The 17897-nt window shown below is 46.4% G+C and overlaps 1 protein-coding gene across 1 annotated transcript; it reads right to left on the reverse strand.

The window, feature by feature from the left end:
- Window positions 1-791: 791 nt before the first annotated feature.
- CIMIP4 (ciliary microtubule inner protein 4) lies at window positions 792-17019 on the reverse strand. Its single transcript, XM_069586486.1, has 5 exons — window positions 16966-17019; window positions 13470-13921; window positions 11296-11440; window positions 1140-1250; window positions 792-945 (listed from the first exon to the last, which is right to left on the reverse strand). The coding sequence occupies exons 1-5, from the start codon at window positions 16985-16987 to the stop codon at window positions 857-859; spliced, it is 819 nt and encodes a 272-aa protein (XP_069442587.1). The 5' UTR covers window positions 16988-17019; the 3' UTR covers window positions 792-856.
- Between the last annotated feature and the right edge of the window lie 878 nt (window positions 17020-17897).

A 17897-nucleotide genomic window follows, 5' to 3' on the forward strand; every position in this document is an offset into this window, starting at 1 on the left:
GGGTGTTGGGGGGGAAACATCTGGCCAGGAGGATGGAGTTCCGTGAGGTCATGGGGGTCCAGATTGTGCTGCCGTTCCTTTAGTCATGGGGTATCTGCCAAGAGCTGTCTGCTCTGCACGTTTCTCTCAACACAAGAGGAGCAAGGAAGGCTCCTAAGCTTTCCAAGTAGAGGAAAGAATTTCCCAGAATGCTCCACACACCTACACCTTTTCTTGCATCTCATTGGCCCAAGTTGAATCACATGCCCCTTTTGAACCAATCACTTTGTGTGTAAAAGGAAGGGTTAGAATTCCTGAAGACCCAATCAAAATTACCCCTGGATTGGAGGAGGCGTGGCCAGTTCCTCTGAAGTCCATTGGATCTTGGGGAAGGAACAGATGTCTGGAAATAATTGGGGTTGTGCTAGGGAGGCCGTGCAGTAAGATCCAGCAGTGGTCCCCAATAGGAGCCCTTCGCCCCAGGCGAGGCACCCCGTGGGCTTGAGCAGAGTTCCACTCTGCTCTCACATCCTTTCCTGGAATTATGAGGGAAACGTGTGTGTGTGTGTGTGTGTGGTGTGTGTGGTGTGTGTGTGTGTGGTGTGTGTGTGTGTGTGGTGTGTGTGTGTGTGTGTGTGTGTGTGTGTGGTGTGTGTGTGTGTGCGTGTCCCCAGGAGGAAAGGTTGGGGTTGAGTGAGGAGGGAACGGTAGTTTGGACTGTTAGGGCTTCTGTCCTTTCTCAGGAGGTTTCTCCAGCGCTACACATTGCCCTCTCCCGCAACGTGAAGAGAGGAGCCAAGCAGAGACAAAGATTCGGATGTGTGCCTTTCTTTATTAGCACTTTCTCTGAGCGGAGGGCACCTCTCCTGGGTTGTATCTACTTTGAGTTCTTGTTTTTGCTCTTTTCTTTCTCATCCAGTGCTTTCTGCAAGTTCATGTTCATTGCATTTTTCTGGTGCCACCGTCCTGCAGAGAGGAGAGAAGGAGCCAGCACAAATCACCAAGAGGATCTCTGGAGTGTGCAGGTCCCAGTGGCAACCCATATGTCTTCCGGGCCCACCCCAGGGCTCTGGCCGCTGCTGTGGATTCTCTCAGGACCTTAGGCCAGCACAGCCTGCCCAGGGAGTTCCCTCCTCCGCCACCCCCAGCTCCCCACCTACCCAGATCATCCGTCTTCCTGCCATGCCAGTGCTCCACGTCCCTCACCGATCTCTCAATCACCTCGGGGGTGTAGGAAGCCTTCATGAGGCTCTTCGTCTCCTGTGGGGCCCCTGTGGAACCCCATGAAGAAAAGAAGCCCCAAGTCAGTAGAGGTCAAGTACTCCAGCGTTCATCTCTGGGTGTCAGTTTCCCCTGTGGATCATGGGTTGTGGAAGGGCAGGGGATAGGAAGGGTTAGGCAGAGGAAGGCTGGCCTGGACTCAAACCTAAGGTCCATCATTTATGGACAGTATGGCCTCAGATAAGATTTTAATCTCTCAGAGCTTTGACCTCTTGATCTGTTCAAAAGAATACAATTTTCTCACAATACTGGGAAGATGACATTCCTTGGAGCAGCTGGCATGTGGCAGTTGGTACCTATATTTTCATTTAGGTCTGTGTGTTAAGTTAAAACACATACAAGGAAATAGTTACCATGATCAAAAGTCAGATAAATCATCAGAGGACCAAATTCCAAAAGACACAAGGATTTGAATGATCAGTTACAGCATATAAAATTATTGTCATTCAGTGTGTGAAGTTGTGAAAAAGAGAATAAAAACATAAGCAAAGAATAAAAAACTACCCATAAAGAACAGACAGGTTAGTAAAAGAAGCAAATGGAATTTCAGAAATGAAATATATTAGTTGAAAGGCAATGGGTTCAATCCCTAGGTCAGGAAGATCCCCTGAAGGAGGCCATGGCAACCCACTCCAGTATTATTGCCTGAAGAATCGCATGGACAGAGGAGCCTTGTGGGCTACAGTCCATAGGGTCTCGAAGAGTCAGACACAGCTGACGAGACTGAGCATGCACACACAACGGATGGAATATAAAATAAAAAGAACGGTGATGGATGGTAAGAGGCCTGGGATTTGCTTCACAATGATCTGGGGTGGGAATGAATGGGTGGGTGAGGAAAATGATGAAACAAGATTAGTTGTGTATTGATAATTATTGACGCTGGATGGTAAGTGCAGTATCTGCTTACTAAATTCTTCTCTCTACTTTTCTTTAAGTTTGAAAATTGACATCATAACTTTTAAAAACAAATTCAACAGACAGGTAAAAGAGCTAATTAGATACAGATGAGAAAAAAGGTAAATCAGTAGATACTAGCTAAAGAAATTAAGTAGAATGCAGCATAGAGGGGGGGAATAAAGATGTGGAAAATAAAAAATTGTTAAATGAAGATTAAATGAGAGGGCCTAACGTATGTCTAATTGTAGTTCTAAAGGAGAGAGTGGAGAAAACAGGGAAAGACAATATTTGGAAAGATAGTGGCTGGGTTTTTTTTCAGAATTGATGAAATATATGAATCCTTAGATTCAAGAATCACAATTCCCCAGTCAGTTTAAGTAAAAAGAATTCCTTACCTAGGTACAATCAAGTAAAATTTGGAATACCAGAGACAATGAAATCTTAGAAATAGCCACAGAGAAAAGACAGATTACTGACAGAGAATAATAATGAGTTTAATTAACCATCCAAGTGAAAAGGAAATAAATTAGCATCATCAAAGTGCTGACAAAAAGAAATCAACAATCTAGAACTGTTTACAATAACTCTTCCAAGAATAGGATGAAAAAGAAATCTTTGTGAGCGTAAAATTTACCAACAACAGGGATTTCCTGGGCAGTCCAGTGGTTAAGACTCTGTGCTCCCAATGCAGGGGACACAGGTTTGATCCCTGCTTGGGGAACTGAGATCCCATAGGCCACACAGCTTAGCAAAAAAAAAAATACCAACAACAGACTCTCACCCCAAATATCTTCTAAACAACATAATTCAGAAAGAAAAAATAATCCCAGAAGGAAGATCTGAGGTAAAAGAAGGGATGGTAGGCAAAGATATTGAAAACCCTGAATAAATCTAAATACACATCAATTATAACAACAGTACAATGTTGAATATATGGAGCAAAATGATGACTGTGACAGGTAAGTATTTTTGACGATGTAGCAGGTGCTAAGCACAGACTGTTTCATTCAAAGCTTTACAGAACTTCCTCACTGAATTTTCCCAACAACCCTAAGAAGTGTAGTTATTACCCCCATTTTGCTGTTGAAGTCACTGAAGCACAGAAAGGTTAAGTCACTTGTCTAAAGTCACGCAGCTGGTAAGTGAAAGATGGAGGACTCAAACTCGGACCCTGTGGCTCCAGAATCCGCAGCTTAAACTACTTTGCTTATGTAGAGTAAAAATCCTGTAAAATAATCACGCATTAGCTGATATTGGAGGGGTGGCAAGAATAAAGGTGAAGCATTTTAACACCTTTATATTGTTCAGAAAAGCTGAAATACCTTGATTAACTTTAGAATTTGCTAACTATGCATGTAAAAATGTCAAAGATAGGGAATTCACTGGAGGTCCAGTGGTTAGGACTGAGCTTCCACAATAGGGGAACTAAGATCCTGCAAGCCACACAGTTCGGCCAGAAAGAAAAAAGTCAAGGATAACCACTGAGACAATAGGAAGAATAAGGACAAAAATTAGATTGGGGGAAGAAAGAAAGCTCACTCAAATCCAATACAAGAGAAGGAGAAAAAAAGCAGCATAGAAAAATTAGGTCAAACAGAAAGTACAAAATAAGATCATAAAAATAAATCCAAATCTATCAATAATTAAATATAAATGGAGTAGACAAGCTGTTTAAAAAACAGATGATCAGGCTATAGATGTTTTAAGATATTTAAAGCACATTTAAAGCAAAAAGACACAAAGAGAAGATCAAAATGGAAATACAGAAAAGAATTAATTATCACAAAATCACAAAGCAATCTAGTCACACTACATTAATATTGGATAAAATAGACTGTAAAGCAAAAGCACTATAAGAAATAAAAGTAACTGCAGTTCATTCCGGTGACATAATAATTCTAAACTAGCTGCACTGGAATAATCACAAAATTGGTCAAGCAAAACTGACAACTACAAAGAGCAATTGACAAGGCTGCTCTCATAGGGAAAGACTTGAAGGTACATCTTTTAGTAATTAATAAACAAAAAATATTAACAAGGAATTCGAAGATTTCAATGGAGATAATTAGCAAGCCTGCTTTACTGAACAAATACAGAATCCTGAATTCAAATTATTTTCAAATATATATTATCTATAAAAATTGACCATCTGCTGGTTTATAAAGCTCCACATTTGAAAGGACTGTAATCATTACAGGTCGTGTTCTGCAACGGTGATGCTATTGAGAAAGAAATCCACTTTTTAAAAAGTGATTTTTATGGTATTTGGTATTTATCGATTTAAATGCTTACAGAACACAATGTTACATCAGAGACTTGGACTGAAGCCCAAGGCTAGTAGAGATCAGATAACAGACTGAGCTGTGAAATAACTCCCGGGGTCACTTGGGGAGCTTGACACATTGCCCAAAAGTTTGGGGTGCACCAAGGCTTGGAACAAGGGGCATTGGCCCCAGATAAGAATGCACCAGGCGTAATCCCTCAAGTGCAAGGATGTACATGCATGGGTTTCTGTGAACCAGAAGTGAGCTAGTGGAGAGAGGACCAGCCTGGAGCCATTTTCAATCCTGCCTCTGATCTGGTCCTCCTCACTGGTCCCCCTGCTTCTAAGTCCTGCCCCTCTGGGTTCTGTCCTGTAACACTACAGCCAGATGGATCCTTGGAAACAGAAGTCACTCCTTAGTACAAAATCCTACAGTGGTTCCCAGTTAAAAGGGCCAGAAAGAGCCTATGTCCTTAGCATGGCCCCTGTGCCTGACTGCTCTTCCCCTGCAATCCACAAGCCAAGCCCCACTCCTTCCGGTCTGTACTCAAATGTCTCCTGCCCAGGAGGTCTGACACTATAGAGAAAAGCAAATGGATTGTTAACAAGAGTCAAACAGGGACTTCCCTGCCGGTCAAGTGATTAGGACTTAGCACTTTCACAGCCATGAGCCAAAAACAACAAAAAAAATGGGTCAAACAAAAGTGAGATGAGGCAGCTGGGAGAAATACAGGAGAGGCTTCCAAGGTCCCTGTAAAACCACCCACTGACCCAGGAGGTGGCACACAACTAGTTATTATTATTCTTTATACTCTACATAAAGACTTTGTACACTTTTCTACAAAACAGCCTTTAAAATTAAAAAAAAATAATGCATCTGTTGTTTAATCGCAAAGTTGTGTCCAACTCTTTTGTGATCCACGTGGACTATAGCCCGCCAGCCTCCTCTGTCCTTGGGATTTCCCAGGCAAGGAGTGGGTAGCCATCCCCTTCTCCAAGGGATCTTCCTAACCCAGAGACTGAACCCTTGACTCCAGTGTTGGCAGGTGGATTCTTTACCCCGAGCCATCCAGGAAGCCTGATAATGCATCTATACTAATTTAAACGCAGGTATACAAGTTTGGTTTACTATTTAAAAATCAGTTACTATAATTTACCACATCAACAGATCAAAGGGAAAAAATCACATGATCATCTAAGTAATAGCTATGTGACTTCCCTGGTGGTCCAGAGGTTAAGACTCTGTGCTCCCACTGTGGGGGTCATGGGTTCCAACCCTGGGCAGGGAACTAAGATGTTGTGAGGCGCAGCCAAAAATAGAAAAACCTTATGGGGCTTCCCTGGTGGTCCAGTGGTTAAGACTCCACCCTGCCGAGGGTCTGGGTGGGGAACTCATCCATGCAAGCCAAGCAGTACAGTCAAAAAAAAGCTAAACAAAAACAGCTGTAGAAATAGTTAATACAACTCAGCACTCATGCACGACTTTTTAAAAAATTAAAGTGCTAGCTAACTAGGAATAAATGGAACCCTCAATCTGATAAAGGGTACCTTCAAATTCCTTTTAAAATATTGGATTTAATAGTAAAACGCTAGACTCAAGAAGCAGAGAAGGATACCTGCTTATTTGCACCATTGTCCCAGATAAGCCAGCTGGGACAGATGGTACAAAGATGGAATAGAGCCTCATGGGTAATAATATGAACTCTGGTCCCAGGCTGCCAGAGTTTAACCCCAACTCTGACTATTCCTAGCTGTGTGGCCTTAAGCAAGTTATTTAAGCAAGTAGCCTTAAGCAAGTTATTTTTTCTATCTTAAAAAGGTGGCAGGGGCAGATTATAGCAATACTGCCTAAGGTTCTTATGAAAAGTAAAATGTATATAAAGTACTTAGAGCAGTGCCTGGCTCATGTTACATGCTACACATAAATAGAGCCATTGTTACTATTAAAAATAAGAAGTCCCAAAGAATCTACAAATTATTGGAATTAATAGGTGAATTGAGTAAGCTCTCTGGATGTAAGATTAATATACAAAAATTAAAATTGCCTCTGTGTATATAAGCAGCAAAGTTAGAAAAAAATCACATTTAAAAAAATATACTATTTGCAATAAGCAGCAAAAAGTAGATAAATAAAAGATTTTTCAAAGCAAGTCTAATAAAAAGTTGTATAATCTTTGCAGAAAAAAAATTGTAAAGTGTTATTGACACATTTTGAAGGTAGATTTAAGTTAATGGGGTTGCAGACCATACTCATGGATTGGAAAATTCATTGTCATAAAACTGACAACTGCCCCTAAATTGAGCTATAGATTCAATGTATCAATACTTTCAATCAAAATGCCAACAGGATTTTTCATGGATATTGACAAGCTGATTTAGAATTTATATGAAGAGCAAAGAGCCTAGAATAAACTATGACATTAGCTGTTCCTGCTGGTGGTGGTGAAGGGGTGGGGAGTGAAGACAGCCCAACCAGATATCAGGGCACTTATAATACCCTAATAATTAAAAGTGTAATATTAGACCAGTGGACAGAATAGAGAGCCTGGAAACTGATCCATGCACATAAGGAAACTTGATGGAGACCAGTGGTACCGCTGCAGGTCACTGGGGGGAAAAGATGAGATAATTCAGTAAAAGGTACTGAGAAAATTGGTAATTCACACCAAGGAGAAGTTAACAATGAATCCTTGCTTCACACTGAAAACAGAAATCAACTCCACATGGATTAAAGACTTAGGTGTGAAAACCAAAACTGAATATTTTAGTAGACTATATAAAAGATTACCTTTATGACTCAGCATGGCATAGGATTTCTTCAAGCCAGTCCTCCTGGACCGTTCTCTATCTCAGTAAATGACAATCTCACCCTTTAAGTTGTTCAGGTCAAAGACCATGACATCAACCTTTATTCCCCCTCATGCACCCCAGATCCATTGGTTAGTATATTGTGTTTGCCCTGCCTTACACAAATAGCCTTTGTGCCCTGCAGATCACCTTCACCATTACCTCCTTGTGCCACCGTATTGCACAATGAGTGTATGTGCTCAGTTGTGTCCGACTCTTTGTGACCCCATGGACTTGAAGCCCATCAGGCTCCTCTGTCCAAGGGATTTGCCAGGCAAGAATACTGGAGTGAGTTGCCATTTCCTCCTCCAGGGGATCTTCCCACCCCAGATATCAAACCGGCATCTCCTACATCTCCTGCGTTGGGAGGCAGGTTCTTTACCACTTGAGCCACCTTGGAAGCCCATTCTTGCACAATGGTACACATCAGAGTCCTAAAATGCAGCAGCCCTGCTCTCTAGACCAAGCCTCCATCATTTACCTCACCTGGATTTTTGCAGGCACCTCCTCACTGGTCTCCCTGTTTCCATCCCAGCTCCCTGTGTTCTCAACACAGCAACTGGAATGATCCTTTAATCTAAGTCAATGCCATTCTCTGCTTAAGACCTTCCCTTGGTTCCTCACCTCACTAAGAGAAAAGACCTTCCTGCGGCCTTCCCCACCTTGTCTCCCACTCTTGTCCCCACCTTCCCTCCCACTCTTGTCCAGCCACAGGCACTTCCTCAGCCTGGAGCAGCAAATGCCAGGACCACCTTGGGCGGACGGAGGGGGATGGATGGGTGAGGCACACTGCCTGTCTGCTTTCTGCTGGGTGCACAAAGCAATGCCCTAATTTGTAAGCCCTTGCCAATTTCTGGAGTTGACCCTTGAACAATATGGGTTTGAAATGCACAGGTCCACCTATATGTGTATGTTTTTTTTTTTCAATAAATATAGTACCTGCATTTTCCTTCTATAGTTATTTGAAAACTAACTAGGTGTAGGGTGGGTTTGTTTTTGGTTATGGGTCACCATACATGGAATCAAAAGAACTAGGATTTGAGTCGTGATTCTGTTTCCACTATCTCAGCGTCCTCCCTTGGGTGAGTCATTTATCAATTCCTTTGTTTGGGGGGCAGAGATAGTAGTACTTGGGTTGTTGACTGTGTGCTGAGGGTACGGGTAGGGCAGTGATTGACACCCTGACTGCTCTGTGTTCAAAGGGCAATTGTAGGACTACGGCCAATTGTAAGATAGCTCATGGTATCAACAATTTGGTAAAATTTAACATTTAACATCTTAGAAGCTGATGCAAGCTATTTTGCACTGGCTCCATGGGTTTGCTCCCTTGAAGCAATTGTTTCTCAGGCTGGCTGAAGCGTGCGTGTGCATGCCAGTCGCTCAGACATGTCCAACTCTTTGTGACCCCATGGACTGAAGTTGGCCAGGCTCCTCTGTCCATGGAATTTTCCAGACAAGAATACTGTAGTAGGTTGTCATTCATTCCCTCCTCCAAGGGCTCTTCCTGACCCAGGGTCTCCTGCATTGCAGGCAGATTCCTTACCATGTGACCACCAGGGAAGATACACAGATGCTTTTTATATCATTCTTTTATCTGGTCCCATCACTTCATGGGAAATAGATGGGGAAACAGTGGAAACAGTGTCAGACTTTATTTTTGGGGGCTCCAAAGTCACTGCAGATGGTGATTGTAGCCATGAAATTAAAAGACGCTTATTCCTTGGAAGGAAAGTTATGACCAACCTAGATAGCATATTCAAAAGCAGAGGCATTACTTTGCCAACAAAGGTCCGTCTAGTCAAGGCTATGGTTTTTCCATTAGTTATGTATGGATGTGAGAGTTGGACTGTGAAGAAAGCTGAGCACCGAAGAATTGATGCTTTTGAACTGTGGTGTTGGAGAAGACTCTTGAGAGTCCCTTGGACTGCAAGGAGATCCAACCAGTCCATTCTCAAGGAGATAAGCCCTGGGATTTCTTTGGAAGGAATGATGCTAAAGCTGAAACTCCAGTACTTTGGCCACCTCATGCAAAGAGTTGACTCATTGGAAAAGACTCTGATGCTGGGAGGGATTGGGGACAGGAGAAGAGGACGACAAAGGATGAGATGGCTGGATGGCATCACTGACTCGATGGAGGTGAGTTTGAGTGAACTCTGGGAGATGGTGATGGACAGGGGGGCCTGGTGTGCTACAATTCATGGGGTCGCAAAGAGTCGGACACGACTGAGCAACCGAACTGAACTGAACTGAACTGAGAGACTTCCCTGGTGGCTCAGACAGTAAAGCGTCTGCCTACAATGCAGGAGACCTGGATTCGATCCCTGGGTCAGGAAGATCTTGTGGAGAAGGAAACGGCAACCCACTCCAGTATTCTTGCTTGGAAAATCCCATGGACAGAGGAGCCTGGTAGGCTACAGTCCATGGGTCACAAAGAGTCTGATACAACTGAGTGACTTCTCTTCACTTCAAACATCACCATATAAAGACATACATAAAATTACTGAGTGATAATTGTAATGGAAGGCCAACTCCCAAGACTCAGAAAGGGACAATCTGAGGCTGTATTCTCTCTTCTCTCCCCAAGCACTACTTCTTCTTCAAGCTCAAAGGAAAACTCAGAAAGTTTTCCAGTGGTTGTCTAGTTCCTTGGGTGATGAGGATCTGAGCCAGGTAGGAGGTTTGCCAGGCCCTGAGGACACTGAGAAGGCACAGAGTAAGGAGGGAGGAAAGAAAGGGGCCAGAAAGACTTGATATTTTGCAATGAGGCCAAAATTGAATGTGGGGACAGAGAGAAGCTGCCCCTTGCTCACCAAGGACCCCCATCCGAGCAATCAGACCCCTGGGAACAGGGTCATATTTTGGGAGGTGACCAAGTACTGGGAAAAGACTCTGGGGCTTTGCAGGTGGAAGGAAAACCTGGATTTGAGTTTCAGATCTACCTTGTATGACCAAGAAGCCCTGGGGAAATTGTTTCCCATCAGCCTGTGAGATGGAGCTAGGGGTACTCCTCTGACAAATAGGACCTCAGAGGCCCACAGAACTTACTGCAGATGTCTTGGCCTCTGACACATACTTTGCCCCAGAGGTGCCCCCGCTGGGCTCTGGGAAAGAAAAATACTGGCCTGTCAGATAGTAAGCTGATTCCTCATAAAATCCTGTCATGTTATAAGCCCCATTGTACCAAGAAAGTACATAAAGAAGGACCGTAAAGAAGGCTGAGTGATGAAGAATTGATGCTTTCAAATTGTGGTGCTAGAGAAGACTCTTGAGTCTCTTGAACTGCAAGATTGTCAAATCAGTCAATTCTAAAGGAAATCAACCCTGAATAGTCATTGGCAAGATTATTGCTGAAGCTGAATCTTCAATACTTTGGCCACCTAATGGAAAGAACCAATTCATTGGAAAAGACTGTGATTCTGGGAAAGGTTGAAGGCAAAAGGATAAGAGGGAGGCAGAGGATGAGATGAGTAGATAGCATCACTGATGCAATGGATATGAATTTGAACAAACTCTGAGAGACAGTGGAGGACAGAGGAGCTTGGCATGCTGCAGTCCATGGGGTCGCAAAGAGATGAACATGACTCAGCAACTAAATAACAACAACCAAGAAAGCTGGCTGAGGCTCAGAGAGGTTAAGGATCCTGCCTGAGGCCATACCCATTGGCTAAGCTGAACTTTGAACCCAGGAGGTCTGATACTGTCACTGTAATCAAAGCAGGCCAGACCAGAGATCCACTGGCCTCCTCGTGGCAGATTAGGACACCAGAGGGACAGGGGGAGGTAGGGCTGACTGTCAACTGGGAGGGACCATCTGCTCCGTGAGGACAGACGTGGCCAGGGGACTGGACATCCCCAGCACTTGGCACAAGGCCTGGCATACAGGTGGCCCTTGGTGGCTGTCAAGTGAGTGTCCCTGGGGATGTATCCTGGGGTCTTAGATTCCTTTGGGAATCCAGGTCCTTTCTGGCCCAATAGCTTGAAGGCTGTGGGTTTTCATAGCCCATACCCTTGTCTTTTGGCCTGACCTTGAAACAAGTTTGAACGCATGTTGTAGCCCAGATCATAGTAGTCTGAAAAGATGGAGGTAATTTCCGTGGGGCTCTGGATCCTGCTGGGCCATGAGCTTGCCCTCTTCTGGCCCTCCAAGGCTTCCCCAATGGCCTTTCGAGCCTAAGCAGGAAGGGAAGGAGGGAGAGAGAAGACAAAAGGAAGGGAAGCAAAGTGAATCCCACAGCTCCCCTCTAATTTCTCCTCCCTTGGAGCCTGCCCTCACCACTCCTCCCCACCCTAAGCCTGCAGCCTTCAACCAACTCCCAGTCCTGGGAGCTGGCATAGCTGAACGCCCTCACCCTCCCATACCACCTCAGCTTTCACATGGGCCTCAGGCATCAAGGAAGAAAATGATCATGAAAACTTCTCCCCACACTGAACGTGTGAATGTGTCAGTTGCTCAGTCTTGTCCAACTCTTTGCAATCCCATGGACTATAGCCCACCAGGCTCCTCTCTCCATGGGATTTTCCAGGCAAGAATACTGGAGTGGGTTGCCATTCCCTTCTCCAAGGGATCTTTCTGACCCAGGAATTAAACCCAGGTCTTCTGCATTGCAGGAGGATTCTTTACCATGTGAGCTACCAGGGAAGCCCTATGGAACAGCACCAGGGGACATGTTTATAAGGTGGTATTATTTCCACAATTCATAAAGAAGGAAACTGGGCCTCAGGGCAGGGACTCAATCCAGCATACAGCTAGAGAAGGAAGTCCTGGTTGGCCTCCTACAATGGTAGGAGTGGTTGAGCCCAGGCCTAGGAGCCAGGAACCTGGTTTGGGTCCCAACTCTGCCATATACCAGCTGCTAATTTGGGCAAGTCTCTGCTCCCCTCTGGGCCTCAGTTCCCCTACTCTTGAAATGAGGGTGGAGGTAGAACTGGGTGGTCTTTGAAATAACTTCCAGTTCTAATATTTGCTGGCCTGATGACACTTGTGATCTGGGTCACAGCTGGATTTAAACCAAAACAAAACACAGATCTCTTAATTTAAGCCCAAGACAATGATGGCCAGAGAGAGAAATGGCACGTTCCTTAAGCGAAGAAGGACAGAGAGAGATAATGACCATACTGTCAACCTCAAGCTGGGGCAAGATCCTCCAAGTGGAGTCTGGAGTTTAGGATTTTGACCTCCCAAACTAAGAGGTGCAAGGGTCACCCCACCTTAAGATGATAAAGTAGAAAGGGACCCACCCATAGCCTTTCTGACCCTGGCTCTTCTACTTGTTCTGTGACCCCAGGCAGATCATTTCACCTCTCTGAGCTCCAGATTTATCATCTGTTAAAAAAGATGCTGAAGGACAGGGGAGCCTGGTGTGCTGCAGTCCATGGGGTTGAAAAGAGTTGGACATGACTTAGCCACTGAACAACAGCAAAAAAAGAAACAATGACTAGCGCCCGGCCTGCTATATAATGTATCCATTATGAGGGCTGAGACGGTGACTGAAAATATGTCTCAAAATGCCTCAAAATATCTGTTTGACCAGAAGTGGCAGGTAGGCAGGTAAGTTTTCTCTCAACTTTCAGTTGATCAGCACGGAGTTCCTGCAATGATGTATCAAGTGGGGGGAAAAGGCCAGCATTGATTGGTGACGTCTGCCGTGAATTCAGGCTCTGTTATTTGCCAGCCTGATCTAGTCAGCCTCACTTGACGGATGTAGAGACTGGGTTCAGAGAGAAGAAGTAGCTGTACAAAGTCTCCCAGGATTCAGGGGCAAAGCCAGGATTCAAACCTAAATCTTCTGATTCCCAGTCAATCCTGTCCCCTTGAGGAGACTTAAATTAAAAGCATCTAATTCTAACATAAATCTTGTAAGTGCAAAATCATTATAGACCAGGGCTCCAGAATCTGCCAGACAGTTTGGATCCCGTTTAACTTGAGTTAATTTACTTAAGCCTGCTAAAGCTTGGGCTTCTAATCTGTAAAATGACGATTATTATAGTACCTCCCTCACTGGCAAAATTGAACAGTTAGATGTAAATACTAAACAGTGCACAGCGCCTGGCCCATAGCAAGTGTGCAGTAAACACTACTCACTGATGATATTATTACAGGGACTCTGTACTCAAGAGCAACTTCCTTAGGGGTCCTCATTGCCCATCTCCATGCTTGACCCTCCTTCCACCCTTAGCTTCCTGTGCCCCGTTCTGACACCTGCTCTTCAGAGACCAGCTGGTCCACCACGTTGCTCCCAAACTTGTGACGAATGTTGTTGGGAATGCTGCTGCCGCTCTGGCCCTGGGCCCCAGAGTCGGGGTCTTCCTTCGGCACCTGGCATGGCTGAGCCCCTTCTCGTAAGGAAGCCCTGCTCTCCCTCGAGGAGGGTCTGAAGCTCCCCTTCTTCAGGGATTCCGGGTCTGAGTCCCTCCAGGGGGATCCCCGGCTGACAGCTGAAGGGGGTGGAGGCGGGATCTCCTCCAGGGAGGCCCGCCGTAGGGAGCTGCTTCGGGGGCTGTCTCCTCGGTACAGGGATGGCTTCGGGGAGACTGGGGCCTGGTACTTGAGCTTGGAGGTATCCAAAGGGCTATGGACAGCTCTCCAGGGGTCCGTGTCCTGCTGGCCTTCCTTCTTGTTGTTCGGATGGGCCCTGGTCAGAGTGGTTGTACCTGAAAAGGGAAGAAACAGGGAAGGAAGAAGAGGAGACAGACATGCAGAAAGTGGAGGGTAGGAAAACAATGATGGGGGTGGGGAAGGGGAACAGACAGACAACCCAGAGCAGAAAAAAAAGGATGGTATGGGGTGTTGGGGGGGGGTGTGGGTAGGACGGAAAGAAGTCATGGGAGACGGAAGCATGGGTGAGAAATCAGGAGAGAGACCAAGAGAGAGGGTAGTAGCCTGAAAAATGTCCCACTGGACAAGGCAGCCCTCACTGTTTTTGACCACAGGGGCTGCAGCCCCAGCCTGACCAGCCTTGAGGCTAGCTGTGTGACCTTCAGGAAAGGAGGTGACCTCTCTGTGCTTTAGTGAACTGACTCCATTTGGTTAGTTCCCTTCTGCACCTTGAACCCCCTCCATCCACCACCCCTGACCCCTGACCCCCAACAATCCAGTGAGCGACTGTGAAAGCTGGCAGAGGGCATCTTTCCGCTTGGCCAAGTCACACAGCTAGAAAGTACTGGAGCTGGGTTGGCCGGCTTTTGTCCCCAGTTAGAGCTGCTCCCCAACCTCACTTCTCTCCTCTGCTCTCCAGCTCATGGAGTAGTGTCATCCCAGCCACTTCCGTGCTCTCATACCCCATCTCTCCCCTTCCCTGTCCCCATCCCCACTCGCCCTGACTTCCAGTTCCCGGGAATCTCCTGCCCCAAGCCCGCAGTTCTCCTCATTCTCTTCCCAGATCCCTGGGACTCCAGCCAAACTGCCACTCCTTCCCCACCACACTTCATGATGTCCGACTTCCCAGCCTTTGCTCAGACTGGTTCTGCTACCTGGAAGTCCAGCTCCTCCTTTCCCCTAAGTCAAAATCCTCCAGGTTCTTTCCAACTCAGCCCCACCAGGGAGTCCTCACTGACACCCACCTCAAGCTGGTGGAGCCAATGCCTCCTTACAACTCTGTTCCCAGCACGCTCCATGCATCTCTTTGGGTTTTCCCCTCTCACCATCCTTGTAAGCTTCAAACCCTGTTATTTTCTCTCCCTGATCAGGGAGGGGAGTCATGGTAGTGGCTCCACAGGTGAGTCGGTCCTGGGCCTCCCCTCAGCACCCACCAGAACCCTGTGCATCAGAGATGCCGGTGGCACCCATCAGTGAGGGAGTGAATGAGTAGATGGCTGCAGGGGAGTCAGACCCAGGGTCACCCTGCAGCTCATCAATTCTGAAATATCCTTTCTTTTCATGTTATCATCCTTGACATCCGGCTGCATCTGACAATCAATGCGCTCTGGTCTAACCAGTGATGTTTTCTTTCCTAATGACCAGTAACAGTTCACCTTACAACCCCCTGCACTGTGACTTACAACACATTTTATATAGCATTTTACACGTGGTATATAATAAACACCTTCTTACTGGGCAAAATACAGAAGACAGGTCTGTCTCTGCCCCCTCCCCACATACAGCCACCCCCACAATCCTCAGTTTCAGGTGGTAGCTGTCCCTCCACAATGTTTTGGATGGATCCTCCGGTACTCCTGAAAGATACACAGCCCTGTGGGCTCAGGAGGAGCCCTGTCCTGAGCTGGGCTTCCATCTCCCCACAAGCACAAGGCAGGGCCATGGTTGATGAGGCCAGTGCTGAGTGCTCTTACTGCTGTCTGCCTGTATTCTCTTGAGAAGGTTCACTGTCCCCATCCTGAAGCCTCGTCCCCAGAGGCGCCCTTTTCTTGGCTGCCTGTTTGTTGGCCAGAGCCACAAGACAGGAGGGAGGGAAGGCAGTCTGGTCTGGGGGAACAGGTTTCTCCTCTTTTGTGCAGACAACAAAGGGGCAAGAACAGGATACTCTGACTTCAGCTCCATGTGGGTAATGATGGTGGGGAGGAGAATAGTGAGGAGGAAGCGGGCAGGTCTCCAGGATCCATACTCCTGTTTCTCCCAGGCTGTGCTACTGCCTGCCTCCTCTAAACACAGTTTATCTTAATTGCCTGCTCACCCTCCACTTGCCCTTTAGGGTCAGGAGAGCTGCAATGGCTGGGAACGTATCTCCTGCCCCGGCTCAGAAAGCCAGTGTGTGTGTGTGCTCAGTCACTTCAGTCATGTCTGACCCCATGGACAGTAGCCCACCAGGCTCCTTTGTCCATGGGGTTCTCCAGGCAAGAATACTGGAGTGGATTGCTATGCCCTCCTCCAGGGGACCTTCCAGAGCCAGGGGTTGAACTCGCATCTCCTGCATCTCCTGCATTGCAGATGGATTCTTTATGCACAGAGTCACCTGGGAAGCCCAGCCAAATAAATGAATAAATAATTTTAAAAAGTATATTGCAGGGAATTCCCTGGCACTCCAGTGGTTAGGACCCCACACTCTCACTGCTGAGGGTGCAGGTTCGATCTCAGTCGGGGAACTAAGACCCCGCAAGTTGTGTGTTGCAGCCAGAAAAAAAGAAACAAAAATGCAGTGATTAAGGCAGGATCCTAGTTCCTCCTCAAGGAATATCTTTGAGTTTTTCGCAAAAGAAGTAAGGTCTCCACCCTGGTGGAGGATGAAAGCTTCAGACTGGAGCCCAAGATTCCTAGAACACCACTCTGTTATCTCACTACCAACCAATCAGAAGGAAGTCACACACCTTACAGCCTTCCCCCCAAAGCCTATAAAATCTTTTGCCTGAAAACCATTGAGGAGTTCAGGGGTTTTGAGCATGAGCCACCCATTTTCCTTGCTTGGCCCTGTAAGGAACTTTTTTCGGCTCTAAACTCTGATGTTTTGGTTTACATGGCTTCACTGTGCCATGGGCACATGAACTTGCGTTTGGTTACAAGAGGCGACACTAAGGTGGGGTCATAATCCCCAGACCAGGCAGATGGGAGGGGATCAGCAACCCTCTGTGCCCTTCCTCTTCCTTCTGTCTTCAGATAGAAGCCTCAAGGAAGTCGGGACCACACAGCAGGTCTAGAGGCCAGAGCAAGACTAAGAGGGGGAGGGGTTGGTCCCTGCTATCCTCAGGGGTCCCTCCAGAGGCCCTGCATGTGCACTCAGCATGTCCCTGCTTGCCCATCCTACCTGGTCGGTGGCCCAGCTCCATCGGCTCTTGCTGTGGAACAGGTAATTCCAAGCCTAGTCCTGCAGACAAAGAAACACACAGGGCCATCTCAAATGACAAGTCTCTGCAAACAAAGATGAATGGAGGGCTGAACAGGGAGGCCTGTGGCCATCTGCCCAGCCCCTGACCAGAGGGCTCCCAGTGCTGCCTCCAGGGCTCTCTGGCACCAAGGAGCCCCCTGCTCCATCCACCCATCACCCCTGGCACTGGACCTGCTTCCTGGACCCTGGCAGGCTGGATCACCCCATCGCCAGTGCCTCTTTCTCAAGGAACCTGGGGGTCCTCTTCCTCCTTTGCAATCTTTCTCTTCTATTTCCTCCCCCATCTGTACCACTCAACTCTCTCTAGGGGCCCCCAGCAGGCCCCTAGCTGGGAGGGGCATTGCCCCAAGCTCCCCATCCTGGAGACTACTTGCCTTCTGCAAATAGGATTTTGTCTATTTTTACTAACTGGTCATTCAAAGAGAGGAACCAGCTTGGCCAACATGGAGGAGAGCCAAGAGCAGGAATTGACTCTGGGATAATCTCTGTCTTTCTTCCAAAGAACAGGCCTTTGGGTCAAATTTGAGGGCCAGCGCTGGCATCTTCAAAAGCCTCTGCAGCTTTCAGGTTTATGTTCCTTTCTTCTAAGTGAATTTTTTCTTTATTCATATTCTCTTATTCTTTTGCATATGTTTTTAAAGGATTTTGTGCAATTTGTAATATGAATAGGATAAAATGATTTAGGATAAATGATGATTAATACCTAGATCTAAGTGGTAAGTATCTTTTAATAAGGAAAACATAGAAGCATCAAGTCAGAGCTGGAAAGGGTCTTTGAGATTAGTTAATCCAATCCCTTTATTTTACAGAAAAAGAAACCGAGACTCACAGAGTGTGATTTGTCAGGTCAC

This window comes from Ovis canadensis, chromosome 3 (assembly GCF_042477335.2).
Source record: "Ovis canadensis isolate MfBH-ARS-UI-01 breed Bighorn chromosome 3, ARS-UI_OviCan_v2, whole genome shotgun sequence".
Classification (NCBI taxonomy): domain Eukaryota; kingdom Metazoa; phylum Chordata; class Mammalia; order Artiodactyla; family Bovidae; genus Ovis; species Ovis canadensis.